Raw genomic sequence first — 20,600 nt, 5'->3', positions numbered from 1 at the left:
TGATTCTTACTGTGTGAACATAGGCAAGTCAGCTTATGGGGCCTCTGATTTCTCATCTGTAAAATGAAGAGGTTAGGCTAGATGATCTTGGAAATCTCTTACAATTCTAAATCTGTGATGCTATGATAAATTAGGAATATTCACTCCTTGGAGATAGGGACTTTTGTGCCTTTCTTTGTATTCTCAACTTAGCATAGGGCCTAGCACATAGTAGGCACTCAATAGAAGCAGCTGGGTGGCCCAGTGGATAGAGGGCTAAGCCTGAAGTCAAGAAGACCTGAATTCATAACTGACCTCTGACACTTACTAGCTGTGTGACCCTGGGCAAGTCACTTAACCTCGATTTTCTCCAGAAACCAAACCAAATACTAACACCCGGGGAAACAAACCAATTGAGCCAGAAATGTTCCAAGACCCTTAGAAGGGACTCTGATATCTCCCTTTCCTTTTTGAACACTCTGTCAGACACTTGACCTATCCCATCTTCACTGTACCTTCTCTTCTCACAGTAAGCTGACTCCTTTGGGACTCTGCTGTTTCTTCCTTAACTCGTCCATATTTCTTGCTGTTATGCTTCCCTCCCTCCTCCACCCCTCCCGCCATTTCCTGCCCTTACTATCCTAGCCTTACTCCTCTAGTGTATATGGAGCTCTATCCACTAACTCTAAAGCTCTGTTCCTTGTGTAAGTCCTGGTCACCTCATGGCTCGTTGTGTTAAGAGAGAAAGGTGCCTCTGTGAAACGCTGGACAAATTCTTCTACCTTCTGACTGGCCGCTTTGCTCACCAAGGTTCACCACCACACCTGAGAGGCAGCCCCACTTGGTGGATAGAGAGCCAGCCCACAGTCCGAATGACCCGGATTGAGGCCCTTCCTCTCACATTAATGGCCATAAGACCCCGAGCAAATCACACCTCTTGGTGTCCCTCAGGCAGCTCTAAAATTATAAACTACCGAGCAACCAGACCTGCCCAGATTGGCTAGATCTGGACCTCTAGGTCCTCAAGTGCAGCTCTTGAACTGAATCCAAACTTCACGGAACAAATCCCCTTAATAAAAAGATTTGTTCTGTAAAACTTGAACTCAGTCAACAGGCTGCACCCAAGGACTTAGAGGGCCAGATGTGGCTATGAGGCTGCAGGTTCCCCATCCCTGACCTGAGGGGAAGGGGGTGTCCTTTGGAAAGAAAGTTTCTCAGAAGTTTTATTATACACATATGTATATAGGGGAGCTAGGTGGTACAGTGGATAGAGCACCAGCCCTGGATTCAGGAGGACCTGAGTTCAAATCCGGCCTCAGACACGTAACACTTACTAACCGTGTGACCCTGGGCAAGTCACTTAACCCCATTGCCTAGCCAAAAAAAAAAAAAATAGAGTATCTGAGCTCAAATCTGATTTTAGAACTTTGTGACTCAGGGCAAGTCACTTCACCTCTGTTTGCTTCAGTTTCCTCAACTGTAAAATGGAGAGGATAATAATAGCACCTACTTCCTAGAATTGTTATAAAGATCAAATTTAATAGTATTTGTAAAGTGCGTAGCACAATGCCAGGCAGATTTTGTTGTTCAGTCATTTCAATTGGGTCTGACTCTCCATGACTCCATTTGGGATTTTCTTAGCAAAGATACTGGAGTGATTTGCCATTTCCTTCTCCAGCTCATTTGACAGGTGAGGAATTAAGTGACCGGACCAAGGTCACACAGCTAGTAAGTGTCCGAGGCCATATTTGAACTCAGGTCTTCGGGACTCTGTGCCCAGCACTCTATCCATTGCACCACCTAGCTGCCTACCTGGCACGTAGTAAGCACTACATAAATGCTTGCTATTACTATTATTACTCTGAGATTTGATTGGTGTGGGGAGCTCCCTGATGAGGAAAATCCCCCTATTGATGCAGATTAACACTTTCTTTACATCTTTTGAGAAATTTTCTCTATTCTCATAAAGATCGCCAAAGCCTTTTAAACATTATGCAGATATATACCTATATATCTATATCTGTATATATCTATGCATATGTGTGTGTATATGTGCATAGGCATATATGTGCACATATAGAAACATACTGCATATACACATACATCTATCTATAGCTAGCAAGCTAGCTAGCTAGCTATTCTCGTCTCCATCTCCTCCATCCTGAAGGTCAGAACAAGGACTTTTACGAGAAAGCTGTCTTGAGGTTGTACTTCCAAAACATGTGCCTTTAGATGTCTCCACATGTCTCCTGTAAAGCCTGCAGTCTCTCTAAGTAGGAGGTCACCAGTGTCCAGACGGCAAGGTGTCCTGGTTGAATTTGTTCTCCCTGGGTCCCCATGTAGTAGCGCCATGTGAGTGACCTGCGTGGTGAGAAGGGCAGGCCTCTTGGCTCCTAGCCAAGGATTCTGAACCTGTTACTCAAGAGAACAATGGCACTCGAGACCTCGCCTAATTTGGGAAAAAAGTTGTTGGTGCTCCTGGTGTAGGAATGAAGAGAATGAAAGTGTGGGGGAAGAGGCAGAACAGAGAATTCTTTGGAGGGAGAAAAAAAAAATGACAACTGGGAGACCAAGAGAACAAATGGTTTGCTTGCATCCTTCCTGCCTGCCTGCAGTGGGAGAAGAGTAAAGACACTAAGGCTTTATTCATTCTCCCAGCTCCTGGTGACCTCCCTCCCAAACTAGTATTTGTTTGTAGGCCTTAGCTTTCTATTTATTCCATATATACACGTATATGTCTATTATATATGTATATGTACATACAGCATGTGTATGTGTGCACACACACGCACACACATGTACATATATTCTTTCATTCTTTTTATTTCCATCCCCAGCACCTAACAGAGTGCCTGGCACATGATTGATAGGTGGTTAATAAATGCTTGCTGAAAGTGTGGCTCCATAGAAGTGATAGGAGAAGACCCTCCCAACGCATCCCTTTGAGGAGGTGGCATGACTGAAGATCTGCTATATTGCACATATTTTCAGACTATTTCGATGTATTGATCAGTTATGAAAATTTCTCACTCTTGCTTTTTTTTTTTCTTTTTTTCTTAAAAATCCCATTTGTTATATGGGCTGGCTCTCTGAGAGAGGGAATGGGAAGGGAAAGCTATGGTGATGTAAAAAACAAAAGACGTCAATAAAAACTTATTTAAAAAAAAGAAAAAAAATAACGCTTGTTGACAAGTTGCTTGAAAAGATTCTATCTTCTTGTAGGGTACTACTCCCAAACCATCATACCTTTGGAAAAAAGCTGAGATGTCCTGCTCTAGAGGCATAGAGGTGGTACAGTGGTTAGAGCACCGGGCTTGGAATCAGAAAGACTCATCCTCATGAGTTCAAATCCGGCCTCAGACGCTAGCCGTGACCTTGGGTAAGTCACTTTACCCTGTTTACCTCAGTTTCCTCATTTGTAAAATGCGCCGGGCAGCTAGGTAGCCCAGTAGATAGCACACCAGACCTGGAGTCAGGAAGACTCATTTTCCTGATTTCAAATCTAACCTTGGACGCTTACGAGCTGTGTGACCTTGGGTAAGTCACTTAACCCAGTTTGCCTCATCTGTGAAATGAGCTGAAGAAGGAAATGGCAAACTAGTCTAGTATCTTTGCCAAGAAAACCCCAAAAATCAGGTCGCGGAGAGTTGGACACGACTGAAATGACTGAACAGCAGCAGCAAAGAGGTCTTAAACCTGGACATCTCACGGCATAGTAGTATACAGTGGCGTTGGGAGAAGAGACTGGAAATACATCCCAGTTAGCTTTCCTGATGCCCCCTCCCCCAGCTGCTAGGGTCTTCCTTCCCAGACTACCTTGCATTTAACCTCTTTGTAGATATTTGTACTTATTAACCTAATATTTATGCTATCCACATGTCTGTATGCACTTCTTGCTCCTCTGTCCTTACTTCCTTGTTCAGTGAGTTCTGTATCTGGCTCACAGTCTCTCTCTGCCTCATCTCCTGTTCTCATACTGGGGGACTTTAACTTACACATTGATACTCCCTCAAATGCCTCTTAACTTTCAGTTCCTCAATCTACTCAATTCCTATCACCTACTCCTCCACTATACCTAAACTACCTGTACATGTGTGCACACACACACATCATATCATATATATATAGAGAGAGAAAGAGAGAACATGTGTATAGATGTAACATATATGTGTATATATATATATATATATTTAATACCTTGGATTGCCATCACCCACATGTTCTGCTTCCACACTGGTGAATTTAAAAACTCCTTCGTCTCATCATAATCTCTTATCATCGCATATTTCCTTCTGCTTTATGACCCCTAACCCTGTTCTTCATCCTCACCATGACCTCTAATCCCTCTACTCCTATGTCCTTTTTCAGGCTATCATCCCTGCGCTGGTTACACTCTACTCTCTTTCCTGTCTTGACCCCTTGGCGAACCATATATCCTTTATATATGAATCCTTTGCTCCCTTGTCCTATTGCTGATCATGCCTTGCCAAATCCCAACCTTGGGTTACTCCCAACAACTACTGCCTTTGGTCCTATTTACATCCTGCTGGAGAAAAATCATGAAACCACACTAGACTGAGTCTATTATGAATTTATGTTATATAATCTCAATTGGGTTCTCACCGCAGCAAGGCAATCTTTTTATGCCTCCCTAATCAATTTGCTCCCTCTTTCACCAACGCAGCTATCACAAACGTTTTCACCCATCCCTCTGCAAACCTCCTATGCTCTCAGCTGAGGACCTTGCCTCATAATTTGATGAAAAAATGGAGGCACTTAGTTCCCTAAGATCTAGCTCTTTTTTACTTCTTCCGTCTTGTCTCATGTTACTTAGACTCTTTCACCCCATCTCATATGAAAAGGTGACTTTTCTCCCTGCCAAAGCCATCTCCTTGGCAAGCACCCTGATCCCATCCTATCCTATCTTCCCTAGCAAATTTTCCTCACTGTTATCCCTATTTCCTCTTCAATCTCTCCCTATCTACTGGTTGCTCCCCTGCTCCCTACAAACATGCCCATATTTTTCCCGTTCTTAAAAAAAACCTCTCATTTAATTCAACTATCCCTGTTACTTATTATCTAATATCTCTGCTTCCCTTATATCTTAACTCCTTGAGAAAGTTATCTGCAATCAGTGCCTCCACTTCCTCTCCTCTCACTCTCTCCAACACCCTTTAGAATCTGACTGCCAACCTTATCATACAACAAACTGCTCTCTCCAAATTCACCAGTGATCTCTTCGCTGCCAAATTTAGTGGTCTTTTCTCAATCCAGATCCCCCTGGACCTCTCTGCAGCCTTTGACACTGGCCATTACTCTCTTCAACCGGATACGCTCTCCTGTCTAGGTTTTCATGATACGGCCCTCTGCTAGTCCTTCTACCACCATATCTGCTCCTTCTGAATCTCCTTTGCTGGATCTTCATCCAAGTCGAGCTGGCTAATCATGAGTGTGTCCCAAGGCCCTGTCCTGGGTCATTTTCTCTTCTCCTTTAATCTTGTCTCAATTGGTGATCTCATCAGCTCCAATGGGTTCAATTATCATTTGTGTATAGATGATTCCCCGATCTATATACCCAGCCCTAACCTCTTTCCTGAGCTTTTGTTTTTCCATCAACAACTGCCTTTTGGAGAATTCTAATGGGATGTCCCACAGATATTTTCACATATCTAAAATAGAACTCATTATCTTCCACACCTCACCCTATAAACTTCCCTTTTCTGAATTTCCCTATTATATATATATGTATGTATGTATATATATGTATGTATCTGTGTATCTATGTATGTGTGTGTGTGTGTGTGTGTGTATATATATATATAGAGAGAGAGAGAGAGAGAGAGAGAGAGAGACAGAAAGAGAGAGAGGACACCACCATTCTCCTAATCATCCAGGCTTATGATCTCTGTCATCCTAATCTCCTCACTTACACTCACCCCATATATCCTACTGGGGTCATCTCTAGTCGTCTTGATCAATATCTTTCCACTGGACCCAGATGGCTCCAGGGGAGAAAGTGACTTTGCATAGCCCTCCCTCATTTAAATCCAATTCACTTGCAAGTCGTGGCATCACAATTTCCTGATGTCATAGTCCTCTTCAAGAGTGAAGTACAAACAATAGCATATATCCAATCTGTTGTCTAGTCTTTTTGGCTCTGTCTTCACAATAACACCACCACTACCACCACCACCACCAACAACCTCACTTATATATCATTTTCTCTCCAGTTGTACAACTACTCCCCTGGTGCAGGCCTTCATCACCTCCTGCCTAGACAGAAGTCAATAACCTTCTAGTTGTTCACCTTGACACATGTCTTTCCCTTTTCTAGTCTTTCTTAGATTCAGCTAACAAAGTGATCTTCCTAAAGGGCAGGTCTGACCCTCCTACTCAATAAAATCCAATGGCTCCTATTGTCTCCAGGATCAAATATAAAATCCTCCATTTGGCTTTTAAAGCCCTTCACAACCTGACCCCTTTCTACATTTCTAGCCTTTTACTCTGTACTGGTCTCCATTTACTCATCCAGCCACACCAGCCTTCTTGCTATTGTTCCTCCCACACAATGACATTCCGTGCTTTTGGACTGGCTGTCCCCCAAGCTTGGAATGCTCTCCCTCCCCACCTTTACCTCATGGCTTCCCTTCCTTCAAGACTCAGCTTAAATCCTAACTTCTGCAAGAGGCTTTCCTCAATCTCCCTTACTGTTGAGATAATAATCTTCCATCTTCTAAAAAGAAGACATATAAAAATATATCTTTTATGTACCTGGTTATTTACATGTCTTCTGATTAGAATGTGGGCTCCTCAAAGGTAACAAATATGTTTTCGCTTTTCTTTGTAAAGCAACTTACATAGTACATAGCCCAGTACCTGATAGATAGTATGGGCTTAATAAATGTTAGTTGACTGTCTGGAACTGGGATTTCTAGGAAGGGCTGTTTGAAAATTTCTGGAAGAAAGATGGTGGAAGAGGTTGAACTGAGTTGAGAGTGAGAATTCAGTAGTTTGTTCTCTATCTTTGAACCATGTGGACCCCAGATTTATGCTGCCCTTCTCTTCCTCTCTGGAGGAAGACTAAGACCAGTGGTCATTGTTTTTGCTGCTGTAGCCAACGAATAAACTACTGGATTGATGCAGACTGTGATTGGTGAGATGATCTAAGTGACCCCTCGGATACAATTTTCTTCTCCCATGACTCCAGGTCAGGAAAACAAGCAATTTCCATTAATTGATCAATTCCCCAAAGTTTTTGCCTTACCCTCTTCCCCATAAGGGGAATGATCCTAAATCAATAAAAGACAATTTCTGCTGCAATTAGCAGTACTCAGTGCAGGCCACATGGATTCATAAACTTTACCCCTCTGTTTATGCTCTCTGTTCTTTCATTGCTATTGTTTATTCTCTTCTTTACATAAAGAAGATTATTGTCTGTTAACTTTCATTTTGTGGTTAATGTTATCATTGGAGAGTGAGGTTTAGGGGAAAATGTGAGTCCAGGTAGAAAGCAGCAACACATCCCACCTGAGCATGAGGTTTGAGGAGATGGCAGAGGACCATCATGGAAAGATGGCACTTTCATAAACATAAACACTTTATGGAAATCATAAACACTTCAAAGCATCTTATGATAGTAATCCCAAGCCAGCCCTAGTTGATAAGCAGAAATAGTTTTAAGCAGAGAAATTAATAACAGAATAAATCAAAAGCCCAAAGATATGGTAGTATACATTTCCAAAGCAGCCTGGACCTGGGATGGGGACGAATATTGCTGTGTTTATTTTTTTTGGATTCTTCGCTGGTGTTTATATGACAATTTCTCCCTCCACTTTTTTTAAAATACCCCTCATTGTGGCTTCCTTATCATTATTACAGATAGTGCTAGATAGAAAGTTAGAAAGATAGGTAGATATAAAAAGATGTGTTAATAGATAGAGAGGTAGATAGGAGGTAGATGGAGAGAGAGAGAGATGAATAGGGGATTTATTAAGTTCTCACTGTGGCATAGGCACCATGTTTAACACTGGAAATACAAATAAAAGCATGCCAGACAGTTCTGGTACACAAAGAACCAACTACCATCATCTTCCTTCAAATTACAAGTGGGTGAGGATTTATAGAAGAGGGCACCCCATACCACCTGCCTTGGCCAGCAGTAACCTTGAGATGCCCCCAGACTCTGTGGGCTCCACCACCAAGCAGTCTTTCAATGTTGCGGGAGGGGGAGATACATTTTCTTTGCATTACTCCCTTGATTGTCATTTGTGAATGTGACAAACCTAGGCCTTCACACATGTTACTAATCAATATGTTGACTGGCCCAAGGCCAAGGTCAGACCTCAGGATCATTGCACTGAAGCCCTCCATCCTGTTTGACATCAGTTCATTAATCATGACCCTTTGGACCTGGTCATTCCATTAGTTCTAAATCCATCTAACTGAACCATCATCTAGACCAAATGTTTCCATCTTATCAACAAGTATCTCACATGAGGTCAAACATCAAATCCTGGCATATCATGTCTATAGCATTCTTCTGATAACCCTGTCAAAAAAAAAAAAAACCAAACCAAAAAACCAACATTCTACTGATGGTGAGTTAGTAGAGAATTGTAGACTGTGAGAACTGGAAGAAACCTCAGAGTTCCCCTAAGCCAATCCCTTCATTAGACAGATGAAAGAACTGAGTCACAGAATCATAGATTTTAGAGGTAAAAATGGTCTCATTAGCCATATAATCCAACTTGAAAGGCATTCCCACTGTAACATGTGTCATAGGCAGTCTTTCAGGTTTTGCCCAGAGATGTTCAAGGAGGAGGAACCCACCACCTCTGGAGGCAACTTATTCCACATTGAGATAGCTCTAATTGCTAGGAAGTTCTTCCTGAAGTCAAGCCTAAATCTGTCCTCAATTTATACCCATTCTTCCCGGTTCTGCCCTGTGGGGCCAAACTGAACAAATCTAATCCCTCTTCCTCATGCCAGTCCTTCAAATACTTAAACAAAGCTATCATATTCCCCGAATCTTCTCTTTTCTAGTTGAAACATGTCCCATTGCTTTAACCAACCCTCATTTGGCATGAACTCAAGGCCTTTCACCACCCTGGTTGTCTTCCTCTGAATGTTCTCCAGCTTTATCAATATAAACAAATAAATAATATCACTATCACCATAAACTATGGTGCCCAGAAGAAAACACAATATTCTAGATGTGCTATGACAAGGGCAGAGTACAATGAGACCATCACCTCCTAGGCCTTGGAATCCTCTCAATGAAGCCCAAGTTCCCACTGGATCTTTTTGGCTAGCACTCTATACTGCTGACTCATGTCAAGCCTATGGTCCCCTAAAACTAAGAACCAGAGGAGTGAGATGATTTCTCCAAGGTCACAAAGCTTGTTAATGGCAGATCCAGGGTTATAACCCAGGTTTTCTGACCCCCTTCCACTCCTCCCCACCATCCAGTCTTCTTTCCACCATATCTAGTTGTTTTCCCTAGGACATCATCTTTGTATGTAAAGGATAGTGCACTGTGTTCCACTGCTTGTATGTAAAGGATAGTACACTGTGTTCCAATGCTTGTATGTAAAGGATAGTACGCTGTGTTCCACTGCTCGGCGGCCTACATTGTACTTTGGACAGTTGATAGGATAACTAAGTCTCTATTATCCATGGTATCAGGGTACTGGAAAAAACATGGAGGAATTTAACTGATGGATGATCCAAAAATCTCCTTTGAACTGAGAGTTTTGTCCTGTTCCTCCTCCTCCCCAACCAATTCTAACAAATAGCCAAAGGGAGTGTTTGGAATTTCATCTCCTGCTCTCTCCCTGCCCAGTCCCTGGAGAGAAAATGGTCAAACGGCTGGTAGTGGGAGAGGAGAGGTAGAGAAGGGCCTGGATAATCCACAAGCTCGATAGTGGGGAACTGGCTCCATCCTCTCCAGAGGGGAGAGCATCCAGGACTATAAAGTCTCCTGCCTTCTTCTTGGCTAGGAAACCTCGGCCAAGCCCCTGAGGGAGGTGATGGGTGGCTGTGGGAAGTGGGAGGAAGCCAGCCTGCAGATTATTGAAGTGAAAATTGGCAGGATTTCCTCGGCACAAACAGCATCTACTCTAGTTTCTGCTTGACTTCTCGGTGGGAGCATGTTGCTCCGTGTGTCTGAAATGAAGGGCTGTGGAGTGGCTATTGTCTGTTGGCTACTCTCGTATTCTTCCTTCTTTGAAGTGAATGGGAGAGAGTCTAAAAAGAAGTGTCTCTTTGGGATAGGACCCCCAGAAGGTCTGGAGGGGAATCTGGCCTCCATCTAGTCTCTCTCCTTAGGGTGACTTTGCTCTGGTCTCCTCCTGGGGATGAGAAACTGCTTTTAACCAAAGAACTGCCTTCTTCCCAATGGCCTCTTCCCCCACCTTCAAGAAGAAGTTTCTCAAAAGAGGAACAACCCACTTACCTTTTCAATGACCCCCACTACCTTACAGCACCTCAGGTTCTCCACTGCCGAGCTCAGGGTACGGATGGGCCGCAGCCTCAGACTGCTGAAGCCCTACGTGGGGAAATGAGAGATGGGGAGACATGAGGCCATGAGCCTGAGTGACAGGGCTATGGCCTCACTTCTGTGTCCTCAGAAAGTTTCCCTAGACTAGAAGTTACTGCGACCTTAACTCTATGTGGCTATCCTTCTCTACCATGTGAGGATCTCAAGCATAGGTCTGACTAGGTCGCTCCTCTGCTCAAGAAGCTTTGATGGCTCCCTATTGCCTCTAGGACAAAATACAAATTCTTCTGTTTGGCATTTAGAGCCCTCCACGGTGTGGCTCCAGTCTATCTTTGCAGATTTACTCTGTTACTCCCCCTCACAAATTGTACATTCCAGTCAGGTTGACCTTCCTGCTGTTCCCTGTTTATAACATTCATCTCCCACTTCTGGGCCTTAGTGCAGGCTGTCCCCCATGCCTGGAACACCCTCTATCCTCACCTCTGCTTTTTGGAATCCTTTCTTCCCTTCTAGGATGAACTAAGATTCCACCTCCTGCATGAGGACCTGCCCAGTCTCCCCATTTGTCAGAGCTTTCTACCCACCCACTTCCAAATTCTTTCGTATTTACTTCTGTGTTTATGTGCTGTCCTCCCAGGAAGACATGATAAGTTCTTTGTATACCTTGTGTCCCACACAGTGCCTTGCACATAGTAGGCACTTAATAAATGCTTTAATTGAATTGAAGCTGGAGGCAGAAGAGTTTTAGAGACTTCAGGGACTGCCATTGAAACATGACTCTCCACCTATACCCACCTACTCTGGGGTTTGTTTCAGAGACCAGTACAGTGCCTTACACATAGTAGGAATTCAATAAATATGTAATGGATGAAAGAATAGGGCATTTGTTTGGTGGCCTGGTGGGTTGGTCCTGGAGGATGACTGGTACAATGGAAAGAACACTGGCTCTGGAATCAGATGGACCTAGGTTCAAATCCTGCCTCCGATGCTCACTACTCATGTGACCTTGAGCAAGTAATTTAGCTTCTCTAGGCCTCCGTTTTATCAACTATAAAATGAGGAAGATGGAGCCTATGGCTTTTGAGGTCCCTTTTAGCTTGAGAGCCACACATTTTTAAGACAATAGAGATAGCTGCCTTGGATGACCGCTGAGAGGTGCCCCTAACTCTATCCGCTCTTTATGCTGTCCTCCATGTAGGATACCTACAAAAGCCCCTTCTTTAAAGGCCCCTTGCCTACAGCCTTCCTTCTCTGAGATGAGAAGGTCCCGGTGTTAGGGACCAGGCATCGTGGGAAGTTGCCCATGCTGCTGAGCTGAAAGTTTCCAACCTGGGATACTGATGTATGCAGTGTGCTTACCCCTGGAAGAGAGTCAGTCAGCCACCCACAAGCACTTATCTGTCATTTGGCACTGTGCTAAGCATGGGGGATACAAAGGAAGGCAAAAATAGGCCCTGCCCTCAAGGAGCTTGCAGTCTAACAGGAGAGACAACGTGCAAACAGCTGAGCGTACCCACAAGCAATAGACAGGGCAATTTCAGAGGGAAGGCACCAGATTAAGAAGAATCTGGTAAGGCTTCTTGCAGGCAAGGCAGGGTTTTAGCTGAGACCTAAAAGAAGCCAGCAGGGCAGAGGCTCTGTGTCTGTCTTCATGTCCACATTTCCGTCTCTCTCAAGTCACCAAGCCCTTCATTTTGCTGAGATGGAGAGGGGAGGAGGGGGCTGGACTCACAACACCTTCTTGCCTGTCTACTAACTGCAGGCTCCTTTTTTTTTTTTTAAACCTAGCCAGGCCCTTAGTTTCTGGGTCCCTTGATGGCTTAGCTGTGTCTCTTTTCCTATGGTGTCCCAGTGAGACGCTGTAGAGAATGAATGGTATACTCTACAGGGAATGCATGAGGTGAGTTGAACTGGAGACTGAAGAAAAAAACAACCAGACAAGAGTAAAGCTGTGGGGATCCCAAGGAAGAAATATGCCTCTGGAGGGTTTACCTTCATTTTTCACCAGGAGAAATGATGCCAAAATATTGGCTAACAGCTGAGGTTTGTTTTCACTTTGCCCAAAAAAACTATGGAGTATGGAGCTGAGCTGGGGTTTTTCTGACATATATAAATAGGGGGCTGGATTAGATGATCTTTGAATTTCCCTCCAGGTCCTAAAGGATTCACTGGGGAAGCACCATGAAGAAGAGAAGAAAGCTGGAGGGGGAGAACAAAAATTACCTCAACCTTCACTCTTCCAACTAGCAGAGAACAGTGGGCAAAGATAGGGCCTTGGGAGCACAGATTGGGACCTTCGACGTCACCTGATTCAACTTCTACATTTTCTAAATGATGAAACAAGCCCAGAGCAGCAAAGTGACTTCCAAGGTCAAACATGTGACAGAGATGGGATTCAAACTCAGGTCCTTTCAACTTCCATCAAAAGAGCCTTTATGTTTAGATCTACAACTGCTTTTGGGGAATTTACATGTATCTTCAGGATTAATGGTGTTGTTCAGTCTTTTCAGTTCTGTCTGACTCTTTGTGACCCCTCGGCAGAGATCCTGGATCCATTTGCCATTTCCTTCTCCAGCTCATTTTACAGATGAGGAAACACAGGCAAAACAGGGTTAAGAGACTTCCCCAGGTCATATAGCTAAGAAGTGTCTGAGATTAGATTTGAACTCAGGTCCTCCTGACTCCAGGGCCAGAACTCTATCCACTGTACCACAGTGATAGCTTGCCTATTTGAGGGTCTCTGGTTTTATGTTTTTTCTCTCTTTTTAATAAAACAGTCTTCTAAGCAACTGTGAGAATTCTGTCTTTGTTTACTGAGAGCCACCACACATACATTTTCCAGGGTTCCTAGGATGTGAGCTTTGAGCCCAGAGAAGTGAGAAACCCCCCCCAAAAGTGAACAAGTGGCTTTAATGTATGACTCTGACACAAGGATTATATTGGGAGAATATATAAAGTTATTTTAGAGTAATTAGGCAAATGGGTGGCATACTGGATAGAGAGCTGGATTTAGAGTCTGGAAGAACTGAGTTCTAATCTTGCCTATAATACTTAGTAGCTATGTGAAGGTAAGTTACTTAACCTCTCCACACCTCAGTTTCCTCATCTGTAAAGTGAGAATAACACTAGCACATATCTCATAGGGTTGTCAAATGAGACAATATATGTAAAGCACTTTGTAAACCCCAAAGCGCTCTATGTTAGCGATCATTGCCATTTCTTCTCGCATGTGACATGAGGTCATTGCTTTAAGGAATCCCAGAGGCAGCTTATCTCCTTACCGTGCCAGGGCTGGTCCCGTTCCCCAGTGTCTTCTGCAGATGGCAGTTGAAGATCTCTTCTGCCCGCCTCAGGTACTTGGTGATTTTCCTCTTCACCGCCTCATGCCGCTCTTTGTTGGGATCAACTGATGGAAAGACATGGATCACCCCCTGGGCTCTCAACCCTCCAAGGATGGAATCCCCTACCAGGTCTGACCTCTGAAGAACGAGTGAGTTGGGGAGGCTGGGGAGGATTTTTGTAGGGTATTGTAAGATGTCTTAGCCCTTGGTGTTGTTGCTACTCTCTGTGTTTCACATCTAAAGTCTGGAAGATTTATACCGCAAATGGGGAGAAGTTGTATTCTACATGTTGGCTTCTGATGGTCAACCTCAGAGCTCTCCATCTCACCCGCTGTCAGAACCCATCATCATCAGAAGAGCTGGGAAGGGTTAGGGACACCCATTGGCAAGAAAAGAAAAAAATGCAACAGATAGCAACAGATTGGAGAGCAGAGCGGAGTACGGAAATGTGTGTGTTTGTTCAGGGAGCCTCCAGAGTAGGGATTAGTGGAGTCCCCAATTAACTTTTTGAGTTTACAGAGAAGTGAACTTTTGTTTGAGATTTTGATTATATTTCATCTTTAGGGGATGATTTAGTGAACAGTAACCTCTCTGCCCTAGGCCTATAAGAAGAAGTCTTAATGATAGAATTGCTCCTTTTTCTGAGACCAGAGGTCTGAGAGTGGTCCCTTTGGGGCACCTAGGTGATGGCCTCACAATAGGGATGTGCTAGAGTCAGCTTGAACTGGCTTTCACTGGAGCAGATTGTTAAATGTGTGAGCATTTATACCTTGGAAATCAGTGAAATGCCACAAATCAGGGCTTGATATAGGTTTTGATGATTGTCTAGACTTAAAAAAGTAATGGAGAAAATGTTAATAATGCAAATTAAACTTTAAAATACATCATCCACACTTTTATTTTTTTGGAGAGCCAGTTGTTAAATATTTACCAACATACCTCTGCCTAATCCCTATCCCTTAACCCCTTCCCAAAGAACCAAGAAGTCATCTCTAGCTCCGCTCCAAAGAGAGCATTAGCTTAGGTGCTAGGAGACTATCAAGAGTTATTAAGCCTTGAAACCTTAGATTCTGAGTACCTGGCCCAAGCCCTACTGAGGAAACATGGCAATTATACATGCTTGGAATGATGCAGTCCCAGGAAAGAAGAACCATACAGCCAAAACATAGAGAGGTTCCTGAGCCTCTCCCTTCTAGAAAAAGCAGAGTTCTTGGGCAGCCTTGGGATATCTCGCTAGTAATCCTAAGTACAAGAGCTCTAGGACAGATTTTTAGAGGAATAAGGGCAGTGGAGTATTTGGACAATGCTTGTCTCTTTGAGGGAAGAAGCCTGGGCAAGTGAACACCATGCCCATAGCTGGACAAATAGTAAAGGATTAAAGCCAATAGAAGGAAGCAAAAAAATCTGGACTTTCCCTTCCCTTACTATCATGAGTTATTTGACAATAAAGGTCTAATGGGAAGTGAACCTCACTGCCTTCAAACACTTTTCTGTAGTGGAATGAGGAAACTAGGAGTCAGAAAACTCGGGTTGAAGTCTTTCCTGGTTCTGCCATTCACTAGATAAGTGACCTGGGTAAATGACTTATCTTCTCTAGCAAAACCAAGTTTGTTATCCTTCTCTGGGGGACACTGAATCTTTAGGGTAGTATCCTAAGGGGGTGGATACTTACATGGATCTTTGCATAGATTCACTGTGTTAGGGGTTACCTGTCTAGGGAGCCTAGGTACATTTCCCTTACAAGGGAAGTACAAACCCTCAAGATAGGATCTTAAAGCTGATTACTTATATGGAACTGGAGTGAAAGTGGGACTCAATGAAATGTCAATGGGATTTTTTTTGGGAAAACCTAACTTTATTCCCTTTCCCAGGGGAATGCAAACTACAGGGTGTGTATGAGTCTGCAGAAGTGACTTGTACTCAATATATGCATTGTTACTCTGAGTGCTTGCACAGGGCTAGGGATTCTTTTACCCAAGTCTGAGAAGACTTAAACATAAGCTGTACAAGCAATTTTCACAGATTTCCCAGAGGAAATTCTGAGTGAGAGCAAAATGAACCAGAAAGATATGACTTGGGAGGCCAACTCTAGGATTAAACCCAGTCTCTATAAAGGCCCTGAGTTTGGAGTGTTGGGCTAAAGCTTATTCTAATAAGGTAAGAAAATTAACCCAAAGTGTTTCTAAGCTCTTGTTTTGAAACAGCTCTTTTGGAAAGGGGGAAGAGGAAAGATTTGCCTCCATGACTAGTTTTCCATTGAGAATGGTCAGAAGGTTGCTTTCTCCCAGAAATGAATTTATTCAGTTTACCTTTAACCTTAACCTTATTCCTTTCAAACACCATTCTGTAGTGGAACAAGGAAACTAGAAGTCAGAAAACTTTGGTTGAAGTCTTTCCTGGTTCTGCCATACACTAGATGAGTGACTTGGGCAAGTGACTTATCTTCTCTAAGCCTCAGTTTTCTAATCTACAAAAAGGAGATAATAATACCTTCTTGTACGTTAACGTATTATTGGTGGAGCTGTGAATTGGTATAGCCATTCTGGAAAGCAATTTGGAACTATGCTTCCTAAATCACTAAAGTGTATATACTCTTTGACCTAATGATACTGCTAGTAGGCTTAAGAGAAAAGGATCCTTGGGTACAAAAATATCCATGGCAGTTCTTTTTGTAGTGGCAAAGAAAGAGAAACTAAGGGGGTGCCCATCAACTGGGGAGTGGCTGAACAAATTTTTGTATATTAATGAAATGGCATATTATTGTGCCGTAGGAGAAGGTGAAAGGGACGGTTTTGGAGAAACCTGGGAAGGTTTGTATGAACTGATATAGAGCGAAATGAGCAGAACCGAGAGAAATATCTGTATCGAAATATCTGTATGTACATGTATGTATGTATGGTATATGTATATATATATATACACACATGTGTAAACACAAATACATACACATATATATGTATGTATATGTGTGTCTGTTTAAACAAAATCCTTGTAAAGACAAACAACTTTGAAAGACTAAGAACTAAAACCAATACAATGACCAACAACAATTCCAGGAAAACGTGAAGAAGCAGGATACCCACTTCCAGATGGAGACGTGATGAACCAGAGATGCAGAATGAGATGTGCATTTTTGGAAAAGGCCAATGCAGCAGTTCGTTTTGCTTGACTATGCATATTTGTTACAAGGAATGTATTTTGGTTTTTATTTCATTTGAGGGATAAAGAAGGAAGTAAAGAAAATAAATGCTTATTAAGTTTTTAAAAGTAAACTAAAAGGGTGTTTTTTTTTAAAAAAGATAATACCTTCTTTTTATGTGAAAGTACTTTGTAACCGTGAAATGTTTTCATGTACATTTGTAATATAATACATGTAAACTATTGCTCCCCTCTCACCAGAAAATTCAGAGAGTCCCCTTCTCCCTCCCGAGTTGCCTAGCGCCCCCTCCCTCATTCTCCCCAGTACCTTGCACTCCATTGAGTAGCACATCGACCCCATTTTTATAGTGGTTGAAAGCTGCCTCATAGTCCTCGCTCACGTCCCGCTCAAGCGCCAGGCGGATCTGCTTGGCCGCATCCACCAGGTAATCACGCTTGCCTGTCCCGTGAACATCAGGGCTCTCGGGGGACGTGTGGTTCCCAATCTGCTCCAGATATACTTGCGCCTGGGAGAGTGCTCGCGAGCGAGACTCAGTTTCCAGGCTCGAGGTGGGTTTCAGGGACACTTGACTCATGGCGCCATCACATGTAGAGTGCTCCTAACCTCCATTGCAGCCTAGAATGGGTACAGACAGGCATCTAAAGCCTGCTAGGCCTGGGAGCCCTGTTCTCTCCTACCTTCCTGCCAAGCGCTGTCCCTCCTCATCATCTCCCCCCTCTCCCATTTCAATTCCTCTTTAAATTCAGAACTATCATTCACCAAAGGGTCTTTCATAAAAGGCCCTGATCAGTGTACTCCACATGGTTTACTAAGCATTAAAATAATCTTGCTGTGGCCTTTGTATACAAGAGGATGCTGAGGAAGCTTCCGGGGACTGGGATGAAGGAGGGGGTCAGGCAGGACTTGCTGGGGAAGGTGCAGTTCTAGATACAGGATCTCTGGTTGAACCGGAGCCCGATAGGGACAGTGTGCTGACCAATACTTAAAGAAGGTTCAACCCTAAAGCTCAGCCATCCGTACTGCATAATTTCTGAGACTTCCTGAAAGACCTCCTTGCCTTGTGGGTGATTCCTCAAACGCTTTTAATGGTAGACAGTCTTTCATTTTACAGCTAGAAAGAAGACACACAATATGGATGCTTCTGAAAGAGCAAATAGATTTGAATTCATACTAATTTATGAAAGACTATCACATCTTCTCCTGATAGTTTTGATAGAGGGGAAGAATAGGGACTTCTGAAATCCTGAAGGTTCAGGGGGAGGAGTTGTAGGAACAAAAATGGAAGACTGGAGCTGCTTTAGACAAATTCCACCAAAACCAAATATAATGATCCCTTGAGGCATATAATGGAAAGCACAGTGAATTTTGGGTCAGAGGATTTGGGCTCAAATTGTAGTTCTGATACTTATTATCTGCGTGATAGTCACTTGTATCTCAACATTTCTGGGCCTCAGTCTCATTGCTTGTTAATTGAGGGGGTTTCATTAAATGATATTAAATACTCTATTTCCAATAAATATTTGTTGAATAAATTGAATTAAAATTTTTTTTTCAGAAGGCTGGCCCTGGGTGGGAGTAGAGAAATGGAAACTTCAGGTTGGAAGGGGTGGCGCAGTGGGTGGGATGCTGGGTTTGAATTCAGGAAAGACCTGAGTGGAATTATGCCTGAGACACTAATCAGTATGTATGATCCTGGGCAAGTCACATAACCTTTCTCAGCCTCTGTTTCCTCCACTGCAAAAAGGGAATAACAATGATGCCAATGTGATAGCATTGTGGTAATACTCAAATGACACAAGCCGTGAAAAAAGCACTGTGCAAAGCTTCAAGTGTCATATAAATGTGAGCCCTTATTATTGTTATTAACACAGCCTCTGATGTCCCTCCCAACTCTAAGTCTTGTCAGATTCTGGGAAGCTACCATCAAACCTTTAAGCCACTTCTGCTTTTCCCTGGTTTCCTAGCCAAGAGGAAGTGAGCAAGATGGAGCTGAGCCAGGTGAGGGTGAGGGAGTGGAAATCACCCACAGACCCAGGCAGCTGTGAGTTGAACCCTTAGCACTTGGGGGTAGAGGGACCCTGATGACCCGAAAGCCTGGAGGAAGGGAGGGCACATCCTTTATCCCAAAGCCCTGGCTGAGAGGGAAATGCAATTACTTTTGGCTGTTTTCTGGGAAAGACACTCTGGGCTTTGATGGGGCTGCGATGCAGCCTTGCTGGGGAACCCCAGTTCCGGGTCTCTGAATCAGCTGCTTCAACCATAGGCTCAAGTGACCTTAGCCGGCTTCCAAGTTCCAATGCTCTGGATGTCACAGAGCCCCAACAGACCAAGTGATTATGGGAAAGAGTGAAGGGAGACAATTATAGGTAAAGACCTTGCCAAACTAAGAGAGGCAAAGCCCTCTCTGGGAAACCTGTTTGTACCATGTAATTAGGCCTAATGATGAATGCACTGACATCCTAGCTAGCATCCGATGGCCTGCAAACTCCCTGCACATCCTTGCTCTGTTCCTGTGGAAAAGCCAGACTCAGTATTTGAATGGAAGATGGTAATAAGTAGGGCCTATGAGGAGACTAAGCCGACAGGTCCCACCCAACTAGCCAAGGCCTGCCAGGGGACAGTGCCTCTGCTGAAGCCCCCCACTTCCCAGGAGGTGGGATGAGGAGGGATGCACAGGGCAAAAGCTAGGTGGTCAGGAGGCTTGGGAATGTATGTGTCTAGGTCAAAGTGGAGGACACCCTCCCGCCCCACCCCACCATGCAGAAGGAAGAAACGTGGGCAAGCACCATACCTGTTCAAATCGTAAGCTTAGCTTTGCTCGTGCAGGCTGAAGTCATCTCTGCTACTGCTTCCCCTCTAAGCAGCCTGACCCTGAATCCCAGCGGAGCATCTCTGCCTTGACTCTCCAGGCAGGTGTAAGCCTCTAGCTGGGGTGCAACGACTCCATGATTGGCTGCAGATGATCTCATCCTCTTTTAGTTAGAATAAAGCAACCAATTACCAGGAAGCTGACTTTCAGCTGGCTCTTAAAGATGCAGTGTCAGTGGGTACCGGAATGCTTGGGGGCTAGGCCAGGGATGGGAATGGAGTGAGGGTCTGGAGGGGGATGGGGTCCCTTGGGGAGATCAGGGATGGAAAGAGGGAAGGGGAGGGAAGAAGAAAGGAAATGGAGCAGGGAGAGGGAGGGGAGCAGAGAATGAGGGAAGGAGGAAGGTGTGGAGGAGAGGGAGGGAGAGAGGGGAGAGGGGTGAAAGAACAGGGGAAAGTAGGAGGGGGAGAGAGAAAACGGGAAGAGAGTGGGGTCAGTGAAGGGAAAAGCACCGAATGAGGAAAGAGGGATGGGGTAGGGAATGAGAAAGAAAGAGGGAAACGGAGAGAGAGAAGGAGTCAGAGAGTGGGGGGAGAGGGAAGCGGGAGAGAGCATGTGGGAGAATTGCTTCATTAGTCTGGGATGATAGTGTCACATTTCAAGAATATTTTCAGTGAAATAACCTATTCTATGCCTGTTACATTGGAGTTGATCTGCATGGGTATCAGATGAGGACCAGATCCTAAGGAATGATCTAAATCACCCCAAGCTTATATGGGTTTGAACATTGCAAGGGGGTTGGAGAGAGCCGTC

General features: G+C 43.9%; 1 protein-coding gene across 1 annotated transcript in view; it reads right to left on the bottom strand.

The window, feature by feature from the left end:
- The window catches only part of RPS6KL1 (ribosomal protein S6 kinase like 1), a 40,873-nt gene extending 21,019 nt beyond the window's left edge, over positions 1-19,854 (bottom strand). Inside the window, exons 1-4 of the mRNA XM_027844888.1 lie at positions 19,770-19,854; positions 17,285-17,593; positions 13,759-13,883; positions 10,433-10,525 (exon numbers count right to left, since the gene is read on the bottom strand). Of these exons, the coding sequence (XP_027700689.1) occupies positions 10,433-10,525; positions 13,759-13,883; positions 17,285-17,552 (486 nt within the window). The 5' untranslated portion in view covers positions 17,553-17,593; positions 19,770-19,854. The remainder of the gene's footprint in view (positions 1-10,432; positions 10,526-13,758; positions 13,884-17,284; positions 17,594-19,769) is intronic.
- Between the last annotated feature and the right edge of the window lie 746 nt (positions 19,855-20,600).

Source organism: Vombatus ursinus, unplaced genomic scaffold (assembly GCF_900497805.2).
Source record: "Vombatus ursinus unplaced genomic scaffold, bare-nosed wombat genome assembly UNPS02014945.1, whole genome shotgun sequence".
Taxonomy (NCBI): domain Eukaryota; kingdom Metazoa; phylum Chordata; class Mammalia; order Diprotodontia; family Vombatidae; genus Vombatus; species Vombatus ursinus.
Note: the sequence above shows the minus strand (reverse complement) of the source record. Positions and strands in the feature narration are given on the sequence as shown.